This window comes from Panthera pardus, unplaced genomic scaffold, assembly GCF_024362965.1.
Source record: "Panthera pardus isolate Hobbes unplaced genomic scaffold, ASM2436296v1 HiC_scaffold_11, whole genome shotgun sequence".
NCBI lineage: Eukaryota > Metazoa > Chordata > Mammalia > Carnivora > Felidae > Panthera > Panthera pardus.
Genome location: NW_026526666.1, coordinates 31,720,987 through 31,745,087, shown reverse-complemented (window position 1 = coordinate 31,745,087; position 24,101 = coordinate 31,720,987). Strand labels below are relative to the sequence as shown.

The following is a 24,101-nucleotide window of genomic DNA, read 5'->3' as shown; positions in this document are numbered from 1 at the left end:
CAGGTAAATGGATAAATAAATGATGGTATATCCATATAATGTGATACTAGTCAGTAATAAAAAGGAATGAACTACTGGGGCACTTTGGTGGCTCAGCCCGTTAGGCGTCCAACTTCAGCTCAGGTCACGATCTCGTGGTTTGTGAGTCTGAGCCCTGCATCAGGCTCTGTGCTGACAGCTCAGAGCCTGGAGCCTGCTTTGGATTCTGTGTCTCCCTCTCTCTGTACCCCTCCTCTCTCTTAAAAATAAACATTAAAAATTGTTTTTAAAAAAAGGAATGAACTAATGATACATCACAACATGAGTAAATTTAAAAATCATTATGCATGTGAAAAAAAAAGATGACATAGTACATACTATTATAATCCAATTAATACAAAATAATATTTTTTTACAAAGAAAACTAACGTATGGAGCCAGAGCCAATCAACAGTGAGGGATGAACCGCAAAGGAACAGGAGGAATCTTGACCACATTCTATATGTTGATTTTAGCAGTGGTTTTATGATACTTCTTCAAATCATCATAGAATTTTATAGCCTAAGTGGATACCATTAATTGTATTTTGATAAAGCTGATTTTAAAAAGCTGCCAGGGTAGTTTCTTATAAAACTAAAATTCTATACAATCCAGCAATCACTCTCATTGGTATTTCACACAAAGCAGTTGAAGAATTATGTTCATAAAAAAATCCCGTGTGTGATGTTTGGCAATTTGTAATTGCCAAAACTTAGAAGCAACCAAGATACCATTCAGTAGGCAAATGGATAAACTGTGGTAGAACCAGATGACAGAATGTTATTCAGTGCTAAAAAGAAATGAGGCATCAGGCAAAGATGACAAGAGGGAACCTTAAGGGCAAAATCATGAAGACAGTAAAAAGATCAGTGTATGCCAGGGCTTGGGCAGAAGAAGGTATGAATAGGTAGAAAACAGGATTTTTAGGGCAGTGAAACTATTCTGCATAATACTATGAAGGTGCATTCCCTCATACCTTTGTCAAAATCCCCAGAATGTACAACAATATGAATGAACACTAATAAAAACTATGAACATTGGGTAACAATGATGCATCACTATGGGTTCATCAATTGTAATAAATGTACCACTGTGGTAGCGGATACTGATAATAGGGGAGGCTGTGCATGTGGGAGGGCAGGGGATAGATGGGAATTCTCTAGTTTCTGCTCAGTTTCGCTCTGAACATATAATACTCTAAAAGATAGTCTATTAATAAATGGAAAATAAGTTTTTTTAATTAAAAAAAAAAAAGCTTCCAGGGTATGCTGAAATGTCTTCTTTCTCCCTTTGGACAAAATACTTCTCAAGCAAGCAGATAATAACAGAATTATCTCATAGATTTTAGATGTTTTCCAAGGTATGATGATTTATATATTCCAACTCCCCCACCTCTGCAAAAACAAAACAAAACACAGACAAATCACACTCTTTTGCCACTAGATGGCATAGAATGTTCCTGTTCCTGTAATGGTAGAAGAACAAAGTTAAAACTCAGAAGTGCAAATGTAGAGCAGGGATTGATGACTTAAGATATACAAGGAGAAAAACTAATTACATAAAAATCCAATTTATAAATCAAAGGCACATATATTTAACTGGAATTTTTAAGCAACATATACAGTTGTTTCAAATTATAATTACTTGTGTCTAATATGCTGTAGCTATTTGATATTTGTTGACTAAATAAGTGAGTGAAAGGGAAGGAATTTGGATCCCCTCTGAGAGATAATATGTAAGAGGAAAAATGTGTTCTTTAAGGGAGAACTATGCAGTGGCTACATGAACACACCCTTCCAGGGCTGAGTCCAGCAGAGCTAAAATTGGTCTTTGACATATTTTATACCTTTGTAGACTGAAGGTAACTGACAGGCAAAATGGTTCCAGAGTTTTGATTGACTTCCCTCCATCCAGTGGAAAAATGAGTTTTACCTTCATTTGCAATTCAATTCCTTTATCACATACAAATTTATGCTTTTTTACTTTCCTTTGAACTGGTCATAACTTGTTTGTTCTCTCATATGAATAAAATAAAAATCTTTAATACATATGCATCTTTACATTTGTATAAGTCATGATTCTGCCTTTTTTCTGAAAATTATCTTTTACCAATACCTATAGAAAAACAAGCTTATTGGAAATAAGAGTCTTCAAACCTGGGAGCTGGCAGAGTAGGTAAATACAGAATGGAAATACCAAAAAAAATGGACTCAGGTCAAGGAAAAAAAAAAAAAGCCTGATTTATTCTCTTTGAAAATTGGGTCCAAGCCAAGACTGAGTATAAGTGAGTTTATTGTCCCCACCTATATTCACAGGGGTGAAACCTCTGCCTGTCTGGACTATATAATCTCACCCCCCCCTCCCCCACAGTTTATTAGATTAGGAATCGACTGAGTCAGGCTAAACCAATCAGGACAACTCTTGTGAATTTGGATTTAAGACTGTACAACAGGTCTCAGGTTTCTACTGGGCACTAACACCAGGAAGATATGTAAAGCAGATTGGGGTCCCACCAATCTGTGTCCTGGAATATACGCCTACATGCCAATTAAAATTTCCAAACTTGTTTAACACAATGAACTTTCAAGCCAGGTAGATCTTACTTTGAAATTAAACATCAAAACTACTAGCAGGGGCACCTGGGTGGCTCAGTCGGTTGATTGTTTGACTCTTGATTTCTGCTCAGGTCACGATCCTGAGGTAAAAGAATTGGCCCCGAGTCAGGCCCCATGCTCAGCATGGAGCTTGATTAAGATTTTCCTCTTTCCTTCTCTCCCTGTCCCCAGCTCACGTATAAGCATGCTCGCTCACTCTCTCTCTCTCTCTCTCTCTCTCTCTCTCTCTCTCTCTCAAATAAAAAATTAAAACAAAACAAAACCTACTGGCTATGCAAAGTAGCAGGTTCTTCTCTGAAACTCAATTTCCTCATCTGTTTATAAGGAAAATGAATGCCTGTCCTGTGCCGCTGTTGTGATAATTAAATAAGTTAAATCCATAGTGAAAAAGTTCTTGGTACACACCACATACTTAAAACCTAGTTGTCTACTTAGAAAGCAGAAAAGAGGGGCACCTGGGTGGCTCAGTGGGTTAAGTGTCCGACTATTGACCTCAGCTCAGGTCTTGATTTCAGGATTGTGAGCTCAAGCCCCGCATTGGGCTAAACGTTAAAAAAAAATTTTAATTAAAAAATAAAAAAATAAAGCAAGTGATACAGATAAAGTGCAGCCCAACGTCCATTACAGTCCTTTCCTCAGAGATGACTTTTATGTAACTTTCCAATGATATTAATGATGGTGTGGATGAGGATTTCTAGAGAAAACAGGTCTACAGGAAGGAGTCTAGCTAGGTCCACTATCTCTTGATTTAAACTTGTCAATGCTACCCTTGATAACACTGATGAGCCTGCTTATTTTCATCTGCCTAAGGCAGGAAGAATGCTTACTTATCTGTGTTGACTATGTTCACTGCAAAGGCTCCAGTGAACTGTAGGCATTTTCCTGATAGTTACAGTGGTAATAAAGAGGAGAGCTAGAATTCAAGACGTTTATGAGGTAGAAATCATAGTATTCACAAGTAGAGGGAGAAGCTAGTGATGGTTTTTGTAAAATTTCAAACCTACAGAAAAGTTGAGAGATTAGAATTAGGTTGAACGTGAAAGTGCCACTATTCATCCATTTTGACCTATGAAAACGACAGTGTCATATGATGCAACCTAATATAAAATACTCATACACACATCACAATTTTACCTCATTTGCTTCATCTCTCCACTTCTTTTAAAATCATTTTTATTGCTGAGTAAACAAATCTTAGACTTTAAGTCCTTCTGCCCCTATATACTTGGCATATAGCTCTAAAAATTATCAACATTTTCTTATAGAACTTTGATGTCATTATCATGCCTAATTAACATTATTTCCTTGGATCCATAGGTAAGTCTGTCTCGGTTTCAGTTTTGCTCTTTTTGTGTTCAAGCTACGCATCTAATTGGCTTTCCAGCCCAGGGTTAAGGAGTCAGTCTAGACTGACAGAGAAGGCTCTAAAGAAACACCAGTCCCTAGCTGTTGGCTCAGTCTGTAAGTCCATGTCGGAATCCTCTCCCAGTTTCCTATCCACAGTCTCCCTGACTGTGGAGTCTGCTGGTTTAGTACACACTGGGAATTGCTAGCAGTGCACATGAGGCCTTCTATTGGCTAGCAATGCTTTAAATGCCTCACGTTTTGGTTATTGCTGGTATGTTAAGGTGCACATTTGTCTTGTTTTGCTTGTGTAAATAAAGGTTACTGCTAGCAGGGATCTTGGAGACCAAAACGCTGCAAAAATTGGTGACCATGGGTGGGGCATTTAAGAGCTGTTGGAGTGCTTGCCACCTTAAGAAGATTCCTATGAGAAGTTGGTCATGGACAAGTTGGATTAACACTAGGTCACCCGCCAACCTCAAGAAAACTTCCATTCAACAAGGTGCACTGTAAAATACACAATTCTCAACCCCAAGGCACATCATTTTAGGTGTTAGTTCAGCTCTGAGAGACTCAAAGGCTAATGGGATGGATCCTTGAATTCTAGAGTCAAGCATGCTTATGTTAGGTCTAAAAACTATAGTGCTGGGAGCTGTAATATCTATAGAAATGGCAAAATATTACTAAGAACACCTAGAATTGCAATGGCCATTAAGGGGAAGATTCCAGTTAGACAAGATCATTTATTTGCAAAGTACACTTAAAAATAAAGATTCCCACGGGTGCCTAGGTGCCAGTAGGTTAACTGTCCAACTTCAGCTCAGAGCATGATCTCATGGTTCATGGGTTCAAGCCCTGCTTGGGGCTCTGTGATGATAGTGCAGAGCCTGCTTGGGATTCTTTTTCTTTCTCTCTCTCCCCCCACCCCCCTTCTCTGCCCCTCCCTGACTTGTGCTTTCCCTCTCTAAAAATAAATAAATAAACTTTAAAATAAAAGAAAAGAAAGGTTCCCAAATTAAAGGAACAGAATAGGATACCTATTTTAATTGGTATACAAAAGTTTCCAAAAGACTTCAAGGTTCTAAAATAGCTTCATTAAAAGATTCATTACAAAAGGCTAATGAAAAAGTAAAAACAGCAGAGGTACCTGAAACAAAAGACATTAAGACTGATGTGACCCCTACTGCTCCACTCTATCCTTTTTTACCTGGGTGCTAGGTTTTACTAATTCTGTGTCTGAACTGCCTTTATACTCTGAAGAGACTGTTCAAGAACTACCTTTTGAAATTAAGCTGCCTGAAGTTGCAGCTACACTTTCTATCTTCTTTTTTTTTCTTTTTAATGTTTATTTATTTTTGAGAGACAGAGACAGAGACAGAGTGCAAGCAGTGGGGCAGATAAAGAGGGAGACACAATCCCAAGCAGGCTCCAGGCTCTGAGCTGTCAGCACAGAGCCCAACCACAAGATCACAACCTGAGCCAAAATCAGATTTTTAACCGAGTGAGATACCCAGCCACCCCACCACACTTTGTACTTTAAAGTTCACTCTCATAGGGCAACAGTTCCCTCAGAGAGAAAAAGAAGTTGCCACTGTGGGGGTGGCTAACAAAATTCAGAGAGAAATTCTACCTCAACCAGTACCAATGACTTTGGAACCTTTTACTGAAAAACATTCCTTTTTGCTGTGTGACATAGCCCTAGTCATTCTATCAGGTAACCATCCCCGTCCAAACTCAAAGGGTTAATATGGGTTGCCTCCAAGGAAGACCTCACTTTGGAGCTCCCTGACCAACCTGAACCTGATCTTTCATGTTCTTTCCATTCTGTCCTTGAAATAGAAGATTTTTTTTTTAATGCTTATTTATTTGAGAGAGAGAGAGAGAGAGAGAGAGAGCGAGCGCGGGGGAGGGGCAGAGACAGAGAGGGAGACACAGAATCCGAAGCAGGCTCCAGGCTCTGAGCTGTCAGCACAGAGACTGACACGGGGCTCGAACCCACAAGCTGTGAGATCATGACCCGAGCCAAAGTCAGATGCCCAACTGACTGAGCCACCCAGGTGTCCCGAAATAGAAGAATTCTAACAGAAGTTCCTTAATTTAATCAAGATGCCTGAAATTCGATGAGCTGCTTCCAGTATAGACAATGGAAGGATAAAAAGCGCAGTGCGTATAAAAATACGTATAGATGTGACTAAACTTCCTCCCGAATTTCCTCAGCATCCATGCAAGGCCTCCAACCAATACGAGAAGACCTAATCAGCCAGGAGTTAACCAATTCTGTAGGAGGCCTTCTAACACTCAAGGGGCTTGCCAGTCCAGAAACCTAATGGGAGGGAATAGCAATTTGTCCAGGACTTCAGATCTATTAACAAGACAGTTATTCCCCTTTTTTCCAAACATGCCTTTTGTCCCAAGTTCCACCTGACTCAAAATTGTTCGCTGTGGCAGACCTCCATTCAGCCTCTTTCAGCATCCCTGCAGATCCTGACAGACAAGATCTATTTGCCTTTACTCAGAATGATCAACAATACACCCGAACAGTTGGGTACAGAGGCCAAGGCTCATTGAGTCCCCTTCTTATTTCTCCCAGCTGCTCCACAAAGACAGAAATACCCTCCAGTTCCCCAGGTAATGAACTCTTTTATAGCATGTGGGCAGTCTCTTGCTGTGCTCTGTTACTAAGAAGGCATCCATACAAGATCCCATTTATTTGCTACAACAGTTAGTTGAAAAGGACATAAGGTATCTGAAGAATCGCAATCATCCTCAGACACTGTTTATTACTTAGATCATGATGTAAGTACTGGTGGGATCTGGCTATCTCCAAAAAGAATTAGACTAATCCAGGAATTTCCTAGGCCTACAACAAAGTGACAGCTTCATGGAGTTCTAGGTCTAGCTGATGTCACAGACTATGGGTTGCTAATTTTTATGTGCTTCCCCATCTTATGAACTTATTACCATTTTGGTTCCTGGACCCCTTTCCCCGGGATGATCTACATAAACAGACCTTTCTAAAACCGAAACAAGCCTTACAAGAGCCACCTGCCCCAGGGAAGCTGAACTATTCAAAAATCGTTCGCCTAATTTATACATGAAAAATAACCAAGTCCTGGAGATGCTCACACAAGATGGTGACAAAGGCTTGTTGCCCATTATAGTATGCAGCTTGATTCAGGTGCTTCAGTCTATCCCAGCTGCTTTAAGGCAAGATGCAGCTTCAGTCAGAAGCCTCAGCTGATCTAACATTCTGGAAGGGATGTCTACTTACAAACCCCACATGCTGTCCAAAGCCTTCCTAACTCTGAATTGACCCACTAAACTCAAAGTCCTTCTGCTTTCACCACCAATCTTCATCTTAAATGTTGCAATATTCTTAGACCTGACACATTAGGGCCCCCCTGCCTAATGAAGGTGAGCCTCACTACTGTGAGGTACTAACGTCCCATTTCAGGACACTGTGTCCTGATCTAAAGGACACCCCTTTGACTAATTCTGATCTAATCTTGTTTTTTGATGGGTCATACTGTAAAAATGAAAATGGAAGTTCCAGGCTGATTATGCTGTTACCACCCAATATGAACTATCCGGAAAGGGAAATGTGCCAAAAGCTAAATCAGCCCAACAAGCAGAGCACCAGACCCTCACCAGCGCAGGTCAGTTTTCAAAAGGGCACATTGTTAATATTTACACTGCTGAAGGATATGCCACTGGGGTAATCCATGAGTTTGGAATGTTATGGAAACAAAGGGGTTTTTTCATGTCCACTGGGACCCCAAGGAAAAATGGACGCATACACGACCTTACTCTATCTTCTGAAGTTCCTGTCCTCAAGTAGAGACACATACTAAAAGGATTAAACCTGAACATCAGGGACATGCCCCAGCTGACTTTCATGCAGAGGCAGCAGCAAGAGAATCTGTAAAGGATGTGGCACATGTGGATAAAGTCCATTCTGCTTCTACAAAAAAACGTCCCTTTGTTGCCAGACCTTTGCCATCCTGATGTCCTTGCGACATGGTAACAGTTTGCTCCTGAATCAGAAAAATTAGGATGTGCAAATAACGCTTGTAAATTCAATGAACAGTCAAGGATACGGGAAGCCCATGATGGCTGCTTGGTTCTTTCCGGCTCCTTGGCAAATCCCATTTTTTGATTTTTACATTCCTTCACCCACCATGGTAGGTTTAACATAACTCAAATTATAAACAAACATTGGTGGAGAAACTTCTACAAGACTGCCAAAAACAAACAAACAAACAAACAAACAAACAAACCACAGTTTACCATCAGTGTCTAACCTGTCAGGACCACAGTTCTAGAAAACCTATTTTTGTTCCCAGCCTCCTATGGACCCTTTGAACACCTACAGCTGGACTTCATTCAACTGCCACCATTCTGGGGTTATCAATATGTTCTTGTTATTGTTTGTATATTTTCCAGATGGGCTGAAGCTTTCCCCTGCTGCAAGGCTTACTCCCTCAAGTGACAAAGAAACTGGTAGAAAACATGTTTCCCATTTGGGGTATACTTTCCATAATTTCTAGTGATCAAGGCATCCACTTCATTGGGAGAATCATACAAGCTTTAATAAAGGCCTTACAAACATCTCAGACATATCACTTTTCCTATTGCCTCAATTCATTGGGCAAGGTTGAAAGAACTAATGCAATTTTCCAACTTAAAATCTCTGAGCTTACTGAAACCGCTGGACTCCCTTGGTCTAAGGTTCTGCCACTGGCTCTGCTGATGATTCACAATGTCCCCCTTGGAAAACATAAACTCACTCTACATGAGATAGCCACCTGCAAGCCAACTTCTTTTTTTTTTTTTTTTTTAATTTTTTTTGTTTTAACGTTTATTTATTTTTGAGACAGAGAGAGACAGAGCATGAACAGGGGAGGGGCAGAGAGAGAGGGAGACACAGAATCTGAAGCAGGCTCCAGGCTCTGAGCTGCTGGCACAGAGCGCGACGCGGGGCTCGAACTCACGGACCGTGAGATCGTGACCTGAGCCGAAGTCGGCCGCTTAACCGACTGAGCCACCCAGGCGCCCCGCAAGCCAACTTCTATTGGCATGCAACTTTCTGCTTGTCACCTCATGCCAGTATGACTAGCTACTGTGAGTCTTTTTTTTTTTTTAATGTTTATTTATTTTTGAGAGAGACACAGAATGTGAGTGGGGGCGGGGCAGAGAGAGAGGGAGACAGAATCCGAAGCAGGGTCTAGGCTCTGAGCTGTAAGCACAGAGCCCGACGCGGGGCTTGAACTCACGACCTGTGAGATTGTGACCCAAGCTGAAGTCGGTTGCTCAATCAAGCCACCCAGGCGCCCCTACTGTGAGTCTTTAATGTCTAATGCTAAGGCCTACCATCAACAGGTTAAAGAAGCTTTCTCTGACCCCAGTTCCAAGGATCCTGTTGGTCACTCTGGAGCCTGGGGACTGGGTATTTTGGAAACACCACTGAGAAGGGGGAAAAAAAAAAGCAGCTCTAGAGCCACATTGGAAAGGACCTTACCAAGTATTCCTGACCACTGACACTGTTGAAAAACTAGAGGGCATTAAGCCTTGCATACATATCATACAGCTAAAGACAAGGCAGCCTCACTTGACCTCTGCTCCTGTAAAGATGCTGGAGACATATAAATCAAATTGACAAGACAAGTAGCTGACATCGAAGTGAACTGCTTCTTCCCAAGACACCAGATCAAGACTTCATACTTTAACATGAAATTTTTTCTCCTCTTTCTTTCCTTTGGCATCAGCCTGGAAAGACAAGACCTTCATCTGTATCTCCCAGGCCATTGCTAAGAGGGAAAGGGGAGTAATCTTTCAGACTGCTGGATCTGTCATCAGATTCCAATCTGTCCAGGATGTTAGAGAGCCCTGGTCCTCCCTGTGACTTATTTCTCTTCTTTTCCTAATGTCACTGAAAACTACAATTAACTCTGCACCCCCTGAAGTCTCCCACTGATTTCAACTTTTATAGATAGAACAAACTGTGCTTTTTTTCTTTCTTCAATTGTAAGTGTAGCACCCAATTAGATACAATCACTTCTATAAATCTTGTTATTTGAACATCCTCGTTCTCCTCATCATCTAGCTCACATCTGCTCCCATTCTCTAAGACATCTCACCAGCAACACCCATCTTTGCAGGGTATTATAAGGACTCATTCTTTCAGTTTAGAAATGTTCTTCCCATTGTGCTGAAAATCTAACTGACCCCAGGCTGGGGTGACAGGTGAGAGGGCAAATGCAATAATCCCATCCTAATGGGAATGGTTTGTGTGTCTTTGTGGCAATTATCATTCTCTTTGGGCCTGTGAATGCCTCGTTGGCACAAGCTGGGCAAGGCCTCTTAAGTTATCTAACTGTACCCTTAACTTTTCACAAGCAAACTAAGACATCTCATTGGTCGACTCCCCTGAATTTATACCGTTGAGTTAAAAAAGACCTACCAGGAGGCAGTCAGGATTTGGGATTTGCTTCCTTTGGCAGGGTCATGATTCCCGGGTTAGGAGTTAATGAAAAGGAGGATGTGATCAGAAACCTCTCCCAAACTCTTGAAGATAATGAAGAATCTGTTGCTAATGGGATAGTTGTCCTACAAAGATCTTTAGCCTCTCTGGCAAAAGTTGTCCTCGATATTAGAATAACTCTTGATTATCTTTTACTTGAACAAGGAGGTGTCTGTGCTGAGGCCAACACCACCTGCTATACCAGGGTTAGTATCTCTGGGGAAGAACTCAATTACATAAGACCAAAGGAAAAAGGTGAAAAGGTGATTCCTTCCTTGGAGTCTTTCTTTGACTTTGTGGATTTTGATTGGTTTGAGTCTTTGGACAATGGCTTCAGAGTGCACTCCAAACACTGGGAATTATCCTCCTTATAGTAATCATATCTCCCTCTACTAATTACGAAGCAAATGACTGGGCTGTTTAAGGAATGACGAAAGTGACCAACTTAATGAGTGTAAACTGGAAGTTATGACCTGTGAGTATCAAGAGGTTAAGGAGGAATATCGTAACCTATAGACACCACCTAAAAGAACAAAACTGTCAACTTCAGAGTGGTAACTGAGAGTGGCACTAATGCCTTAAATTTTGATCACATCTCTCAGTTACTTGGAGAATCGAGAGAATTGTTAAAAACAAAACCACAGGCCCAAAATAATGTCACTTAGACCAAGTTGCCAAACGGGGGCTTAATACCTAATCTAACTGCACCATCAACTTCCCTCAGAAATGTAGTCTTAATCAGTCAGCCAGGAATTTTTCAATTAGTTGCCAATGAGTCTACCACATGGGTCACCCTATCCCTCAAAGAAAGATGAAGTAATTGCTCCTGGCATGGAGCAATCCTTTCATTTTGCTAATAACTTCCTTTCCCCACCCTCCTTTCCACAAAAGCCTTCCATTTTGTACAACTCCTTGGGGCTCCTCTCTGCTCACTGGATGGGAGGGTGCCGGTTCATGAATCATTTAATAAAGCCAGTTAGATCTGCAAATTTTCTCAGTTGGACTTTGTTTTTGTAACCATCTAATACCCAATTCATATCCATATTTTTCTGTCTTTAAAAATACCTTTTTTGCATTTCAGTTGATTGCAATCAAGTTCCTAAACAAGGTCTACATGCTGTATTTGCTGGATGAAGTTCTGAAGCCTCTTTTCATCCTAGAGCAGTCCTTCTGAAATATCCCTCCCCCAACTTTTTTCCCATGCCACTGACTGGGTCACTTAATCTATCTTGTTATGACCCACATTTTGGATTGTTTGCTTTTCCATGCTCTCACATCATCTGTTCCTCAATCTGCCATATTTTCTAATAAACTGGAAGTCACAGGGCCAGCACTTACATTCACTATAACTTCCTATCTCGAGTGGGCAGGGAGTGCCCTTGAGAGTGCCAGAGCTAGACAGGGGTGAGTGGGCATTTTGATTATGCCATTTAAAAGCTGTGACCTTGGGGAAGTTACTACACCTGTCTAAGTCTCCAGTTTCTCACTTGTAACGCAAGAATATAACAATTCATAACTTGAAGAGTTATGCAAAGATAAAAGGAGACAATGAGTATGCAACAGCCAGCACTATGATACTTAAACAGCAAGCAGCTCAGTGAATGTCAGTTCCAGCAATGACCAGCAATACCTTCAGCTTACACATCATAGAAATACTCATTCCAATAAAATGCTTCTAAAGTACCCAGAAAATTGTATCCTTTTTTGACATGGCAGGATAAGTACAATACGTATCTGTATAAGTGATTAAGCAATACCTACAGCAGAAGTAGGAAGTCCGAGGATTTTTGAAGAATAAATTGTCTTCAGGAATTTTGCTCTACTTTCAAGGGAGCAAAGTCTCCTCTGGGCCAAAAACATGCTGCAGGATAAAAGAAATATGTTAACAAGAAGAAAATATATGACACATCACTATCAGACACTTACAGCTAGCTAATAGACCATAAGCTTACACAAAATATAAGTAAAACTTTTTCACAGTTCTCTTTCTACATATAACCTCTCATCACTAGAACCCTCTTTATCTTATAAAAATTTATGGATATGTCATTTTAAACTAGAGGTGTGTAAGCATATTGTGAATTCAAAAAATAAAAAGCTCTAATTTAGTCAAGAGCATAAAATTACAGTAAGTAGAAGTTTCATTTATAGCAGCTATAAAAACCAGGATATTTCAACCTAGGAACTACTCAAATTTCAGAATCGTCCGGATAAAGTCATATAAAAAAGCACAATTTGTGACAGTAAATTAAAGTGGTTAGAGTTTAGCAAGTTGTTTGAAAAGCATTATAGCAGGTCCTTGACAAACATAAAGAATATACGAATGAATTTTAGGTTATTTTCAGACGGCACTTTCCTCAACAATCCCATAGAAAGGTAGCAAGCTATTTCAATAGATTCTAGTCACATAACAGGCATGCATTCTGAATTACGTCTCTACTTATAAGGAAAACTGTTACCAAAGCAATATGAAATTCTATTATTATACTGTCACCTGGAATTAGAAGACAACTCAACTTTCTAAGAGCATTCAGGTAAACAGAAACTTCTTACTTAGAAGAAGTTTTAGTCTGAGAATCTTGTATCAGTGGGTGTCATTTCCTCTATCTCCAGTGGTTAATTAAACTTTAGAAGAGACATACTCTACAGATTTAAAGGAATCCACCAAAGCTAGCTAGGACTCTCTTTGAGTTACCAAAATGTTAAGGCTACAGAAAGCTTTAAATGTGAGAAATAATATATTGAAGTTTCTTAAGAAGTTAAATATAAAATCCTGACCTTGTCAGCAATATCTGAGCTTAAAACAACAGCCTCTTAGGGGTGCCTGGGTGGCTCAGTTGGTTAAACATCTGACTTTGGCTCAGGTCATGATCTCGCAGTTTGAGAGTTCAAGCCCTGCATCCGGATCTGTGCTGACAGCTTGGAGCCTGGAACCTGCTTCAGGTTCTGTGTCTTCCTCTCTCTGCCCCTCCCCTGCTTGCACTCCGTCTCTGTCTCTGTCTCTCTCAAAAATAAATAATAAACATTAAAAAATTAAAAAACAACAACAGCCTCTCAGCCATTCTATCACATCAGCCTATTTTAATTTTCTGCAAAGCACTTTTGTTGTTGTTGTTTGGTTGGTCATTCATTCACTCATTTGATGCTTCATGTGCAGGGCCTGGTGTATTTAGTTTACTACTGCATTCTCTGGCAAATAGTATGCACTTGATAAATAAAATGTTAAATTACTGAATAAATACATCAAATCACATTACAAATTAATGGTATCAGTGGCTATTTATGAATCTTTTTATGAAATATTGATTCCTTTTGTAAAGTAAATAATTACCCCTTATGTTTTAAGTCTTTCAAGTTGAAGAACAGGTTTTCTTAAATTAAGGAATGCTTATTCTTGCATCATTAACTGTTCTATTCAGGAATAAATTATTAACTAGTTTAGGCAACGTGGATAGTTTTAAGAAAAGGTATTACCAAACAAAGGGAACAATATAAAAAAATCTTTATTGAGTATCATGGAGCTATTTGATTTAGGATAATTAGCTGCTCCCCCCTCTCCCCCCCAGCAAATCAATGTTCATTTATTTCAGTTCAGCCTAATTCCTTAGGTATTTAGACTAAGTATAAGCAAAATATTTTCTTCTAAGTGGACAAATGAGAGAGACCTGTTCCACCTTCTGGAGAAGAACTGGGCAGGGGTGCGGGGACAGTACTAGGAATCAGGATACCTGGATTCGAGTCCTTATTCTGATATTTTAAAAAGTTTTCTATCCTTGGAGAAGTTGCTGACTCTTGCTGAACGTCAGTTCCCTCATTTTTCAAAACAGGTGAATACATCAGTCCTTGGTTTGAAGGTAAATCCAGAAGGTGCTGGTAAGTCACTGACTGATCACGAGTGGAGCTTAGACTCCAGCTCTTGGGAAATCTCTGGCCACCAGGCCTCAGTGCCCATTCTCCTTAGGAAGTTGACACTCAATCTACCTGTTTTCATCTGGAAATCACAAAGCCTAAATCTCGCCTCCTCTCTATCTACCTTCAACAGCGTTATTACCTCCATAATACAATGTACTTGCAGGCAACTGACCCAGTTCTCCATTTCTCTTCCACGTTCCAAACCTTCCATTGTGTCTTTTAGAACAGGTGGACCATAATCAGCAAATTCCAATATATCTTTATGTTCTCAGAGTATTCTCCTTGTTTTAACACAAATCTTAACCGTTTCCTGAACATATCACTTCTATGTTCCTCAGTGTTGGCTTCTGCTCATATATGCCCCACCTAACTCTTTCTTGCCATCCATTTTACTACTGCCAGACTATTACTTCCCTCATCTGACATTATTTTCTGTCCTGCTGGTAACTCCCTGTCCTTATTAAGGACTTTGTCAGTACGCACAGTATTCTCAACTCAATACTGTGACCATTCCAGGTAATTTCAATGGCTTCAGAGATGATCCACCCAACAGGTGACATCCCCATGTCCACTGCTCTTCTGCTCCATTCCACCTTAGACTCTCTCCTGCTACCATACACTGCACCTTGCCATTACCTCAGTCGGGTCTAATTGCAAAATAACTGATTGAAACATTCTGCTCTTTGACCATAAACTATCTTTCCTTTCAATTAATTATTCTATTCTTCAGTATTATCAAGATCTCTAGGAGGCTGCCTTTCCTTTTCCCAATCAGCCTGCACTTTCCTTTATTTTCCAATATAGATGCCAGTTCATCACTTCAGTAATCTTCTAGACAATGCCCTACCCCACCCTGTCTAGCCTCTCACCTGTCTGTAACACTCTAGCCCTGGATCAACTCATCTACAGTGTTTGGTTTTCCCAAGCTGGGGAAGGTCATACAGGATGCGTGGTTTCACCATAAATACATGGCCATTAACTTCGAATTGACCCCCAACACTCTGCAGCGTTATACTCTATTTTGTAGGGGAAGGATGGCAGGATATGCCACCCCAAAATACGCCACTTTGGAATAAGAATTATTTTGAGCTAAAGGCACTTGAAAAATAGCAAATGCCAAAAAGAGCAATCTGATCCTTCCTTTTCTTCCTGAAAACAGGAGATAAAATTTCCATGTGAAAGGTGCCTTCCCTTACAGGAGAAAAGGAACACTCTTAGATGGTAAACTGAAGCTGAGAGAATTTTGTAAAAAGAGGCCTTGTTAAAATAATCCTTATCTTCCTTTAGCTTACCTAAATATTTTAGTTACTTTCCCACAATTGCCTCTCCACGTTCAACCTAGTATAAAAGCAGTTGTTTTGGCCGCTTCTTTGTACGCTTCTCCTACTATCTGCCTTATGTCAGTATAATTCTAAGGCCCAGCTGGAAACCCTAAGAGGGCAGGCCACACTTCTCTCCTACAGTCCAGATTTTAATTTTTCCCACACTCCTCTAACCTAAAAGCTTTGTTCTAAATAGATGCCCTTGCTTCCTATCATAGAGAAAATAGAAGCCATCAGATTTACCATCTCAATTTACCCAAATAGAAAACACCAAGCCCAAAGAATCCTTTTTCCCTTCCTTTCTATACTACAGGAACTCACCCTCCCACAAAAGGATAATTCTTCCTCCCATGGCTTAGATCTCATTCACTCCTAGCACTACAGAGATCTTTCTCCAATGATTATTACCCTTTCTCTTGTAAATGCAACTTTCCTTGCTCACATCTCTTCCAGTTACAAAAAACAGCAAATACAAAACACCAACCAAGAATTAAACTCTTGACTCTAACTTCTCCTCCCTATCGTACAATTCCTCTTCAAATCAAAACCTTCCTGTTACTTTCTCTTAAGAGCAAAACTTTTAAAAAGACAGATTAGTTGTCTCCTTTCCCTCAATCTACATACTCTTCAACCTGATGTAGTCTTTTTTTTTTTTTTTAATTTATCTATTGTTTATTTTACACCCAAGTTAGCATATGGTCCAACAATGATTTCAGGAGTAGATTCCTTAATGCCCCTTACCCATTTAGCCCATCCCCTTCCCACAACCCCTCCAGCAACCCTGTTTTTCCTCCATATTTAAGAGTCTCTTATGTTTTGCCCCCTCCCTGTTTTTATATTATTTTTGCTTCCCTTCCCTCTTATTCATCTGTTTTGTATCTTAAATTCCTCATATGAGTGAAGTTATATGATATTTGTCTTTTTCTGACTAATTTCGCTTAGCATAATGCCCTCCAGTTCCATCCACATAGTTAGTTGCAAATGGCAAGATTTCATTCTTCCTGTATGCAATCTGACTTTTGTACCCATTACTCCACAGAGGCAGATCTTGCTCAAGTCAGTTCTGACCCTTGAGCTCTCTGCAGCTTCAGATACTACTGGGTAAGTCCTATCTCCTCCCAGAAACACCCGTGTTCTCTTGGCTTTGGACGTAATAGGATCCCTCATTTCCCTCCTACCTCTCCTCCAACCTGCCACTAAATGATAGAATTTCTCAATACCCAGATCTGGGCTCTCTCCTCAACCATTACTCTCTCACTAGGTAATCTGTTTGTGGGAGAAATTGTGGGGTATCCGTGGGGGGAAAGAAAAAAAAAGGCTCCAAAGAAATCTAAGTAGGCTGACAGATATAGATTCAGAACCTCTGAAGCTGTTTTTCTTCTGCAGTTTACATAAACACATTTTGACCAGCACTTTCTAATGCAATTAACATTCCATATGTATATTTACAAATAATAAAAATAACTGAACAAATTCGGATGTCATTGAAAAGTCAGAAAAAAAATCAAAGGTATATGGCTTTTAACCCTAAACAACATTTTCACTATATTTTACTAGCTTCTCCTTAAAAACAATGCTCTGAGAAGAAAACCAGGCAATTGTATAGCAAGGCGATCTGGTAAACCTGATTACAGCATATTATACATAAGGTCAGCTCCATATTGAAATAATCATGATCAATATAAAATTAAACTATTTCTCATCATTGGAGTAGAGTATTTAAAACCAAGATACAGAAGGTGTGTGTGCCACAAGCTGAGAAGGGTCGAGAATTGTCGGTGGGGGCGGGGAGCAGAACCCAGAGCTACAATGTAAGCAAAGCAGTCAAAATTAATCTTATCAGTTTGAAACTCTGGCCTTAAACCCAAATGATCAATTTACATATAACTGCTTTGCTTGTGGGGACGAAAAGGTTTAATCTGACGATGTTCAGATCGCTCAGATTAACTGCAAGCCTCAAGGTGAGGTGACTCCAAAAAAGGCTGACGCCAATGCACAGCCCACGTTAGCAGTTTGAACAAAGATTATTTCTACCTTACGCTCTCCCTGTCGGCCCACTTCTTCCAAACTTTTGTTTGCAAAGTTCCCTGGTGCAACAGAGGGCATCTAGGTGAACAGGTACTGGACGTGGAAGTACAGTGGGAATAACAGGCCTCAAAGCCCTGTCACTGGAGCAAGAACGGGAAACCCGAACCATATTTAGCCCGCACCACACTTAAGGAGGCAGGATCCTGAAACTGTTAAAAAGCCGATCTTCGGCGAATATAAATCTGATTGGGGGAAGAAGTGTGGCTGCCTTGTTTCCATGAGAAGGAATGAGGTTCTAGCACAACACGAAGTGACTTTGTGCTCGGTTGGCGCCTGCCGTGGAAGTGGGCGGGCTGCCCAATTCTGGCCTCAGGCCGCAGAGGGGGACAGGCGCCCCCGTGCCCGGGAGGCAGCCCAAGGGCGGGGGGTCGCACTCGTGGAGCGGCAGATTGGGCTGCTTTTCTAACCACACACTTCAGACTCCACACTTCACTTACACGGCAAGTGAACAGCCTTCGTTTCCTTTCCAGTTAGGAATCCCGGTTTTGGATGAACTGTTGTCGGTGTTTTCAAAATGCCAAAGTTGTAAAATCAAGAGCAAAAGGGGCAAAAAGGCTTTTTTTGGGGGGGGGGGGGGTGACCGGGGTGCTGGGGCCCCACCTGCCAAGCCAGCCACCTCTCCAGAGGAAACAACGCCAGCGCGGGCGCCCCGCAGCGCCAGAGTGCGGATCAAGGGACCCAGCCCCGGGTCACGCCGCCTGCTCCCAAACGCTAGTCCCCGTCCTGAAGGAGATCCAGTCGGCCTCTCCGGCTCGCCGGGAGCCCGACTCCGGCCGCCTCCCTCCCGGCCTCGCTCCACACGACTCCGCGCGCCGGGACCCGGAGCGCCCCCCTGACACCCCACTCACCTCCCACGCGAGAGCCAGTCTCGCCTCCCCCGGCTCGGGTCACGCCTGCGCTTCAGGGCCGGGTGGGTCAGGATTCGGGCGTGGGGGCGGAGTCTGGGCGCGGGTGCCCGCGGGGTCGGGATGCAGCACGCGGATTGGCTGAGGCGTCGGCCGCGAGCGAGGACTGGATGCCAAGGGATGCGGGGTGGGACGGAAGGCGCTGAAAGGGGCTGGAGGGCCTGAGAAGATCGCGAACTGCTCGGGGCAGGTGGAGGTGCGGGGGCGGTGTTAGGTCAGAGGAACAGAGGCTGGGCTGGGCAGGGGGGTGGGGTCGAGGAGGGGCCTTGGATGTGGCCGCGGATTGGCTATGAAATTTAGGCCCTGGGCCCTAATTGGATGTTAGAGGAAGAGGGCTGATTTGGAAGAAAGGGTAAACCGCGGGGCCCTGGGCTTAGGCCAGAGAAAAGTTGTAGTGAGAATAATGCTAAGGTTTTTTGAGAGAGGGCGACACTAAACAGAGTGTGAAAAGGGGTTTGTAGATGTAATTCGTCATCTGGGACAGGGGTGAGAAAAAAAGCAGGAATTTACATTTCTGAACAGTAAAATGGGTTTGATTAAAGAACTGAGAAGGGAATGTGCCACCAAGGAAAATACAGGAGATTTTAAAATTGAACAAAAAAATCGCTGGAGAGTTAAGGACACCACATGTCTTTGGGGGAGGCGATGCTAGCGAAAGCACAGTTTCTGTTAAAAATCGAATTTCACAATTGGATTTTCTTCCTCTCCTATTTTAAGAAGATGAGAGGGTAGATGGAGTGAGTGTGGCAGTAGCATCGTACTCAGGCCTAGAGGAAAGAACAAAGATAATCTTTGGTTGAAGGAATATACTTTTTTTTTTTAAATGCTTATTTTATTTTTGAGAGACAGAACGTGAGTAGGGGAGGGGCAGAGAGAGAGAAAGAGAGACAGAATCTGAAGCAGGCTCCAGGCTCGGAGCTGTCAAGAGCCCGATGTGGGGCTTGAACTCACCATGGGTGAGATCATGACCTGAGCTTGACGCTTAACCTACTGGGCCACGCAGGCGCCCCAAAGGAATACACTCTTAAACTAGGTACAAGGAGGGTCATAAGATGATTAGGTGAGGGGCGCCTGTGTGGTTCAGTCGGTTAAGTCTGACTTCGGCTCAGGTCATGATCTCACAGATCCCGGTGGGTTCAACCTCCCGGTCCGGCTCTGTGCTGACAGCTCAGAGCCTGGAGCCTGCTTCAGATTCTGTGTCTCCCTCTCTCTCTGCCCCTTCCCTGCTTGCACTCTCTCTTTATCTCTTTCTCTCAAAAATAAATAAACATTTTTTTTAATTAAAAAAAATATGATTAAGTGAATGAAGAAATTGCTGGGTACTTCAGAGGACCTACCTTTATATTGTGAACTATTGTGAGCCCATTCATCTGTCAGTATTTTCCAGCAAATATGGAGAATATTGGTGGTCCCAAAGACCACAGAAAACACAACTGTAGTCAGAAAGTTAGGTATACTATTCGTTGCAATGAGGGAGAACACACACACCTTGGGGAAGCATGGATCATTCAGTAACAGGATGTTAGAAATGACTTATAAAACCTGGGCTTGTATTCGGTGATTTTGGAGGAGGGTTCAAAGAAAGGGAGGTTCATTCTGTTTTGGGTGTTGTCAGGAAGTAGGGGTAATTGTAAAATGAGGTATTGTATTCTTACATAGAAGAAGGGGAGGATAATTGCAAGGCTAAATCCGTAATTGGAAAAGAGGCAACAATTTGACTAGATGGGAGAGGAGGAAATTTAGTATTTTTGTAGTTTTCACAATAATCTTGGTGTGGTTTTTTTTGTTGTTGTTGTGTTAAGCAGCGGGCTGGACATTGTTTATTTCATTTAAACATTACAATAATCTTGTAACATAGCCATTAATGTTCTTGGTTGACAGATGGGCAGACTGAGGTTCATGGAGGCAAAGAACTGGATTCAGGGTGTAGTAACACAAAAGGGCTAACTCAGGGCCTCCTAACCGTTTTTTGTGCTCTGGCCCCTCTGGCAATCTAATGAAACGTATACAATGACCTTATTTTTTTTTAATTATTTTTTTTAACGTTTATTTATTTTTGAGACAGAGAGAGACAGAGCATGAACGGGGGAGGGTCAGAGAGAGAGGGAGACACAGAATCGGAAGCAGGCTCCAGGCTCTGAGCCATCAGCCCAGAGCCCGACGCGGGGCTCAAACTTACGGATCCTGAGATCGTGACCTGAGCTGAAGTCGGATGCTTAACCGACTGAGCCACCCAGGCGCCCCTACCCATGAAAGCTTTGAGATGGACAAAATTAGCCATCACTTTAAGTCATCCTTTTGTTAACAAATTGGAACAGAGATAACATGAGCTTATTTGATCTTCAGCAAATGTAGGTAGAATAAAAGTTTTTGTTTTAATTTTTTTGATGTTGATAAACATTGTCTATCTCAAACCAACAAACTTAAATTAGCTTAAACACTGAATACGTTTTACTTGAGTCCACATAAGGCTATTTGATGAGTCCAGGTAAGGCATGGTTAATTTTTACCTGGAATGTTGGTGGGGAAATCTGACATCGGTGATGGTCTTTGCTCCTTGACATCTAGGGTGGGAGGAGCTGATGGTGCCTGAGGCATTGAGGAGCCAGTTCTGCCGGCTGCGCCCCAGGTGGTGTAGAAATAGGAGGAGGGGAAGGGAAGGCAGAAGAGACCAGGTGCCAGCAGAAGGCAGAGAAAGAGAATTCCCAGTTTTAAATCTTGTCAGCTCAGACAGAGGGGCAGACTCCAAGTTTCTTTTGTTTTGTTTTCCACCAGTGAAATTAGTCCATGTCAGTCGGAGAAGACAGGGAATTTCCGTGAAAGAAAAGGAGTTTCAGCAGCCGCTTGGGACTATTCCTTAAAGTCCCCATTCTGAGGTAGAATAACCAAGACAGTTGGCTCTAATGATCATAGTCATTTACCCAGGAAGTGAAGGACAGACAAGTCCCCATACACAGTCACACGGCGACTCCAACCTGCCACCCATTGTCCAGCGCCCAACACCTTAGAGTTGCAGCTTCGTTCCTCGCCCCTTATGCAACTACTAGGGCAACTCTGGGAGGTGATCAGGCTCCCCTTCTGCCTCTTACGGGCAGGTCTGCCAAAACGAACCGGGTTCTTGCCAGTCTGACGGCGCTCCCCGAGCTGGTTCCTGGCCTTTACGGGATTCCGTTAGCGCACAGGCGGTTCTCGCCCCAGATCGCGGGAAGGGATAGTCCCCTGCGGATCCAGGGGTCTGCTGGCGCCAGGTGAGCCGCCTCTTGCCCTGAGGTTCTCATCCCTGGTGGCAAACGGGGTGGAAATGCACTGTCTCCGAATCCCGGAGGAGAACCCCCAAGTCATGTAGCAGGATTCTGGCAGAGTCATGACACTGAGACTTTTCTTTCCAGGAAGCAACTTTAGTCCTGCCGGCACCACGCAGGTGGGTTCGTACTCAGAGAACTCAACCCCGAATGCCACGTGGCAAGGGTTTTTTTAAACATATTTTTCACTTCTTTGTCTCCCATATATGGTAACACACAAACATGTAGTCTGATTGAGTGTCTCATGTTACAAGATCGTGAGGGATGTTGTCACGTATGGGTATAGCCAGGTTGCCTTGAGTTTTTTTTTGTTTTTTTTTTCTTCTTTCCTTAGGGAGGGGACCCTACCACACTCTAGTAATAGAACTGAACTAATGCGAGTTTGTTCTCGGTGACTCACGGATAGAAACTACACCAGGTGAATTGTCACACAAAGGAAACTTTATTTGCAGCAAATAAGCAAGTAAGATCCCAGGGAATAACTTCCAAAGTTCTGACTCCCTGAGTAGGGGTGAATGGGTTCCTTTTATCTAGGGTTAGGATGAACATTTAGAAAGGGAAGCCTTGGCACCGTTCGTAGAGGCGGGCGTTAGGTCACACCTGCGCCTTGAGGAAACTTGCCTGTACATGACCTGTATGTTATATAAAGGAGGCTTGTGCCCTCCTTGGGCAGAGATTTTAGTATTATAATGAGGTAAAGGTATATCTCCGTCATTCCAGAGGTCATTCCATTGTTCACCTGGGGAGGTGTGAGTAGGGGGTTTATAACTCAAACTGGGTCTGGGTGGTCTGGGCCCCAGGAGCTCTTCCTCTGGGCAGTCATTATTGCTTGAGGGGCAGTTTCAGTTTCCATAATGGGGTGCTACGCCTGTAGGATCATTTGCCTGAGTTAAGAGATAAGCTGGAAAAAAAGTTTAAGGAAAAATGTGGGACAAATGTCTCAGTGGGTACAAGCAGGTGAGCAGTAAAGGTCAGCTCTTGGAGTCTAGCTGATGACAGAAATTTCAAATTTCAGCAGAGTTTGTGGCTACTGGGATAGAGATTATATTTCCAGCCTCTGTCGTAGCTACGTTGGCCATAAGACTAAATTCTGGCCACTGGGGTATAAGGGAAACTATGTGTGCTTCATTCAGGAAAAGTCTTAAAGGGCTAGCATGCCCTTATTGCTCCCTTGTTTTGCAGTTTCCCTGACAGTTTGAGTGCAGACACGATTGCTTGGACCAGCACGTGGAATCTGCACATTGAAGATGGCAGAGCAATAGAATGGGAGAGAAGGAGCCTGGGCCCTGACATGATGGAGCCACTACTCCAGCCCCAGACCTACTATATTTAAATAAGAGATAAGTCAACTTCAATTTTAACTCTTTAAAAAATTTTTTTTTAATGTTTATTCATTTTTGAAAGACAGAGAGAGACAGAGCACAAGCAGGCATGGGGTGGAAAGAGAAGGGGACACAGAATCTGAAGCAGGCTCCAGGCTCTGAGCTGTCAGCACAGAGCCCGACGCAGGGCTTGAACTCAGAAACCGCGAGATCATGACCTGAGCCGAAGTCGGATGCTCAACTGACTGAGCCACCCAGGTGCCCCTTAACTTTTTTATACGGATTTTCTGACATGTTGTACTATGGCTGTAATGGTTTACTGACTCTTCTAATTTACTTACCAAAAGCATGCCACTTTACTTTCCAGGTGACAATAGAGGAGTGACAGGGAGGAGAACAAGGTGGAAGCTAAGCCTCATTACCTGGCAATGCTTCTCAAAAGGTGTCTGTCACCTGTAGGTGCTAAGAGGCAGGCAAACAGAGCATTCTTCTTTTACCTCATGACCCTAGGGAGATACTAAAAAGGACCTGCTCTAGGAGAGAAAGTGAAATCTGGGTTTGTAAATTCCTAAAGCTTTTTTTGCTACCTGACATTCCTGCTATTAAGATTAATTATTTTTTTAAAAGTTACATTCTTTTTTATTTTTAAATTTTTTTAAATTAATTTTCAGAGAACGTGAGCAGGGGAGGGGTAGAGAGGGAGGGGGACAGAGGATCCGAAGCAGACCCCTCGCTGACAGCACCAAGCGCCCC

General features: G+C 42.3%; 1 protein-coding gene across 4 annotated transcripts in view; it reads right to left on the bottom strand.

Moving 5' to 3' along the window:
* Nucleotides 1-18,941, bottom strand: part of KYAT3 (kynurenine aminotransferase 3) — a 73,186-nt gene extending 54,245 nt beyond the window's left edge. Inside the window, exons 1-2 of one of the 4 annotated variants that reach the window (XM_019414072.2) lie at nucleotides 18,668-18,941; nucleotides 12,259-12,358 (exon numbers count right to left, since the gene is read on the bottom strand). In XM_019414072.2, coding sequence (XP_019269617.2) covers nucleotides 12,259-12,357 — 99 coding nt within the window. In that variant the 5' untranslated portion in view covers nucleotide 12,358; nucleotides 18,668-18,941. Of the gene's footprint in view, nucleotides 1-12,258; nucleotides 12,359-13,275; nucleotides 13,503-17,612; nucleotides 17,957-18,256; nucleotides 18,381-18,667 lie in introns of those variants that run through there. The other 3 variants (XM_019414073.2, XM_019414074.2, XM_019414075.2) reach the window with 3 other exon arrangements.
* Between the last annotated feature and the right edge of the window lie 5,160 nt (nucleotides 18,942-24,101).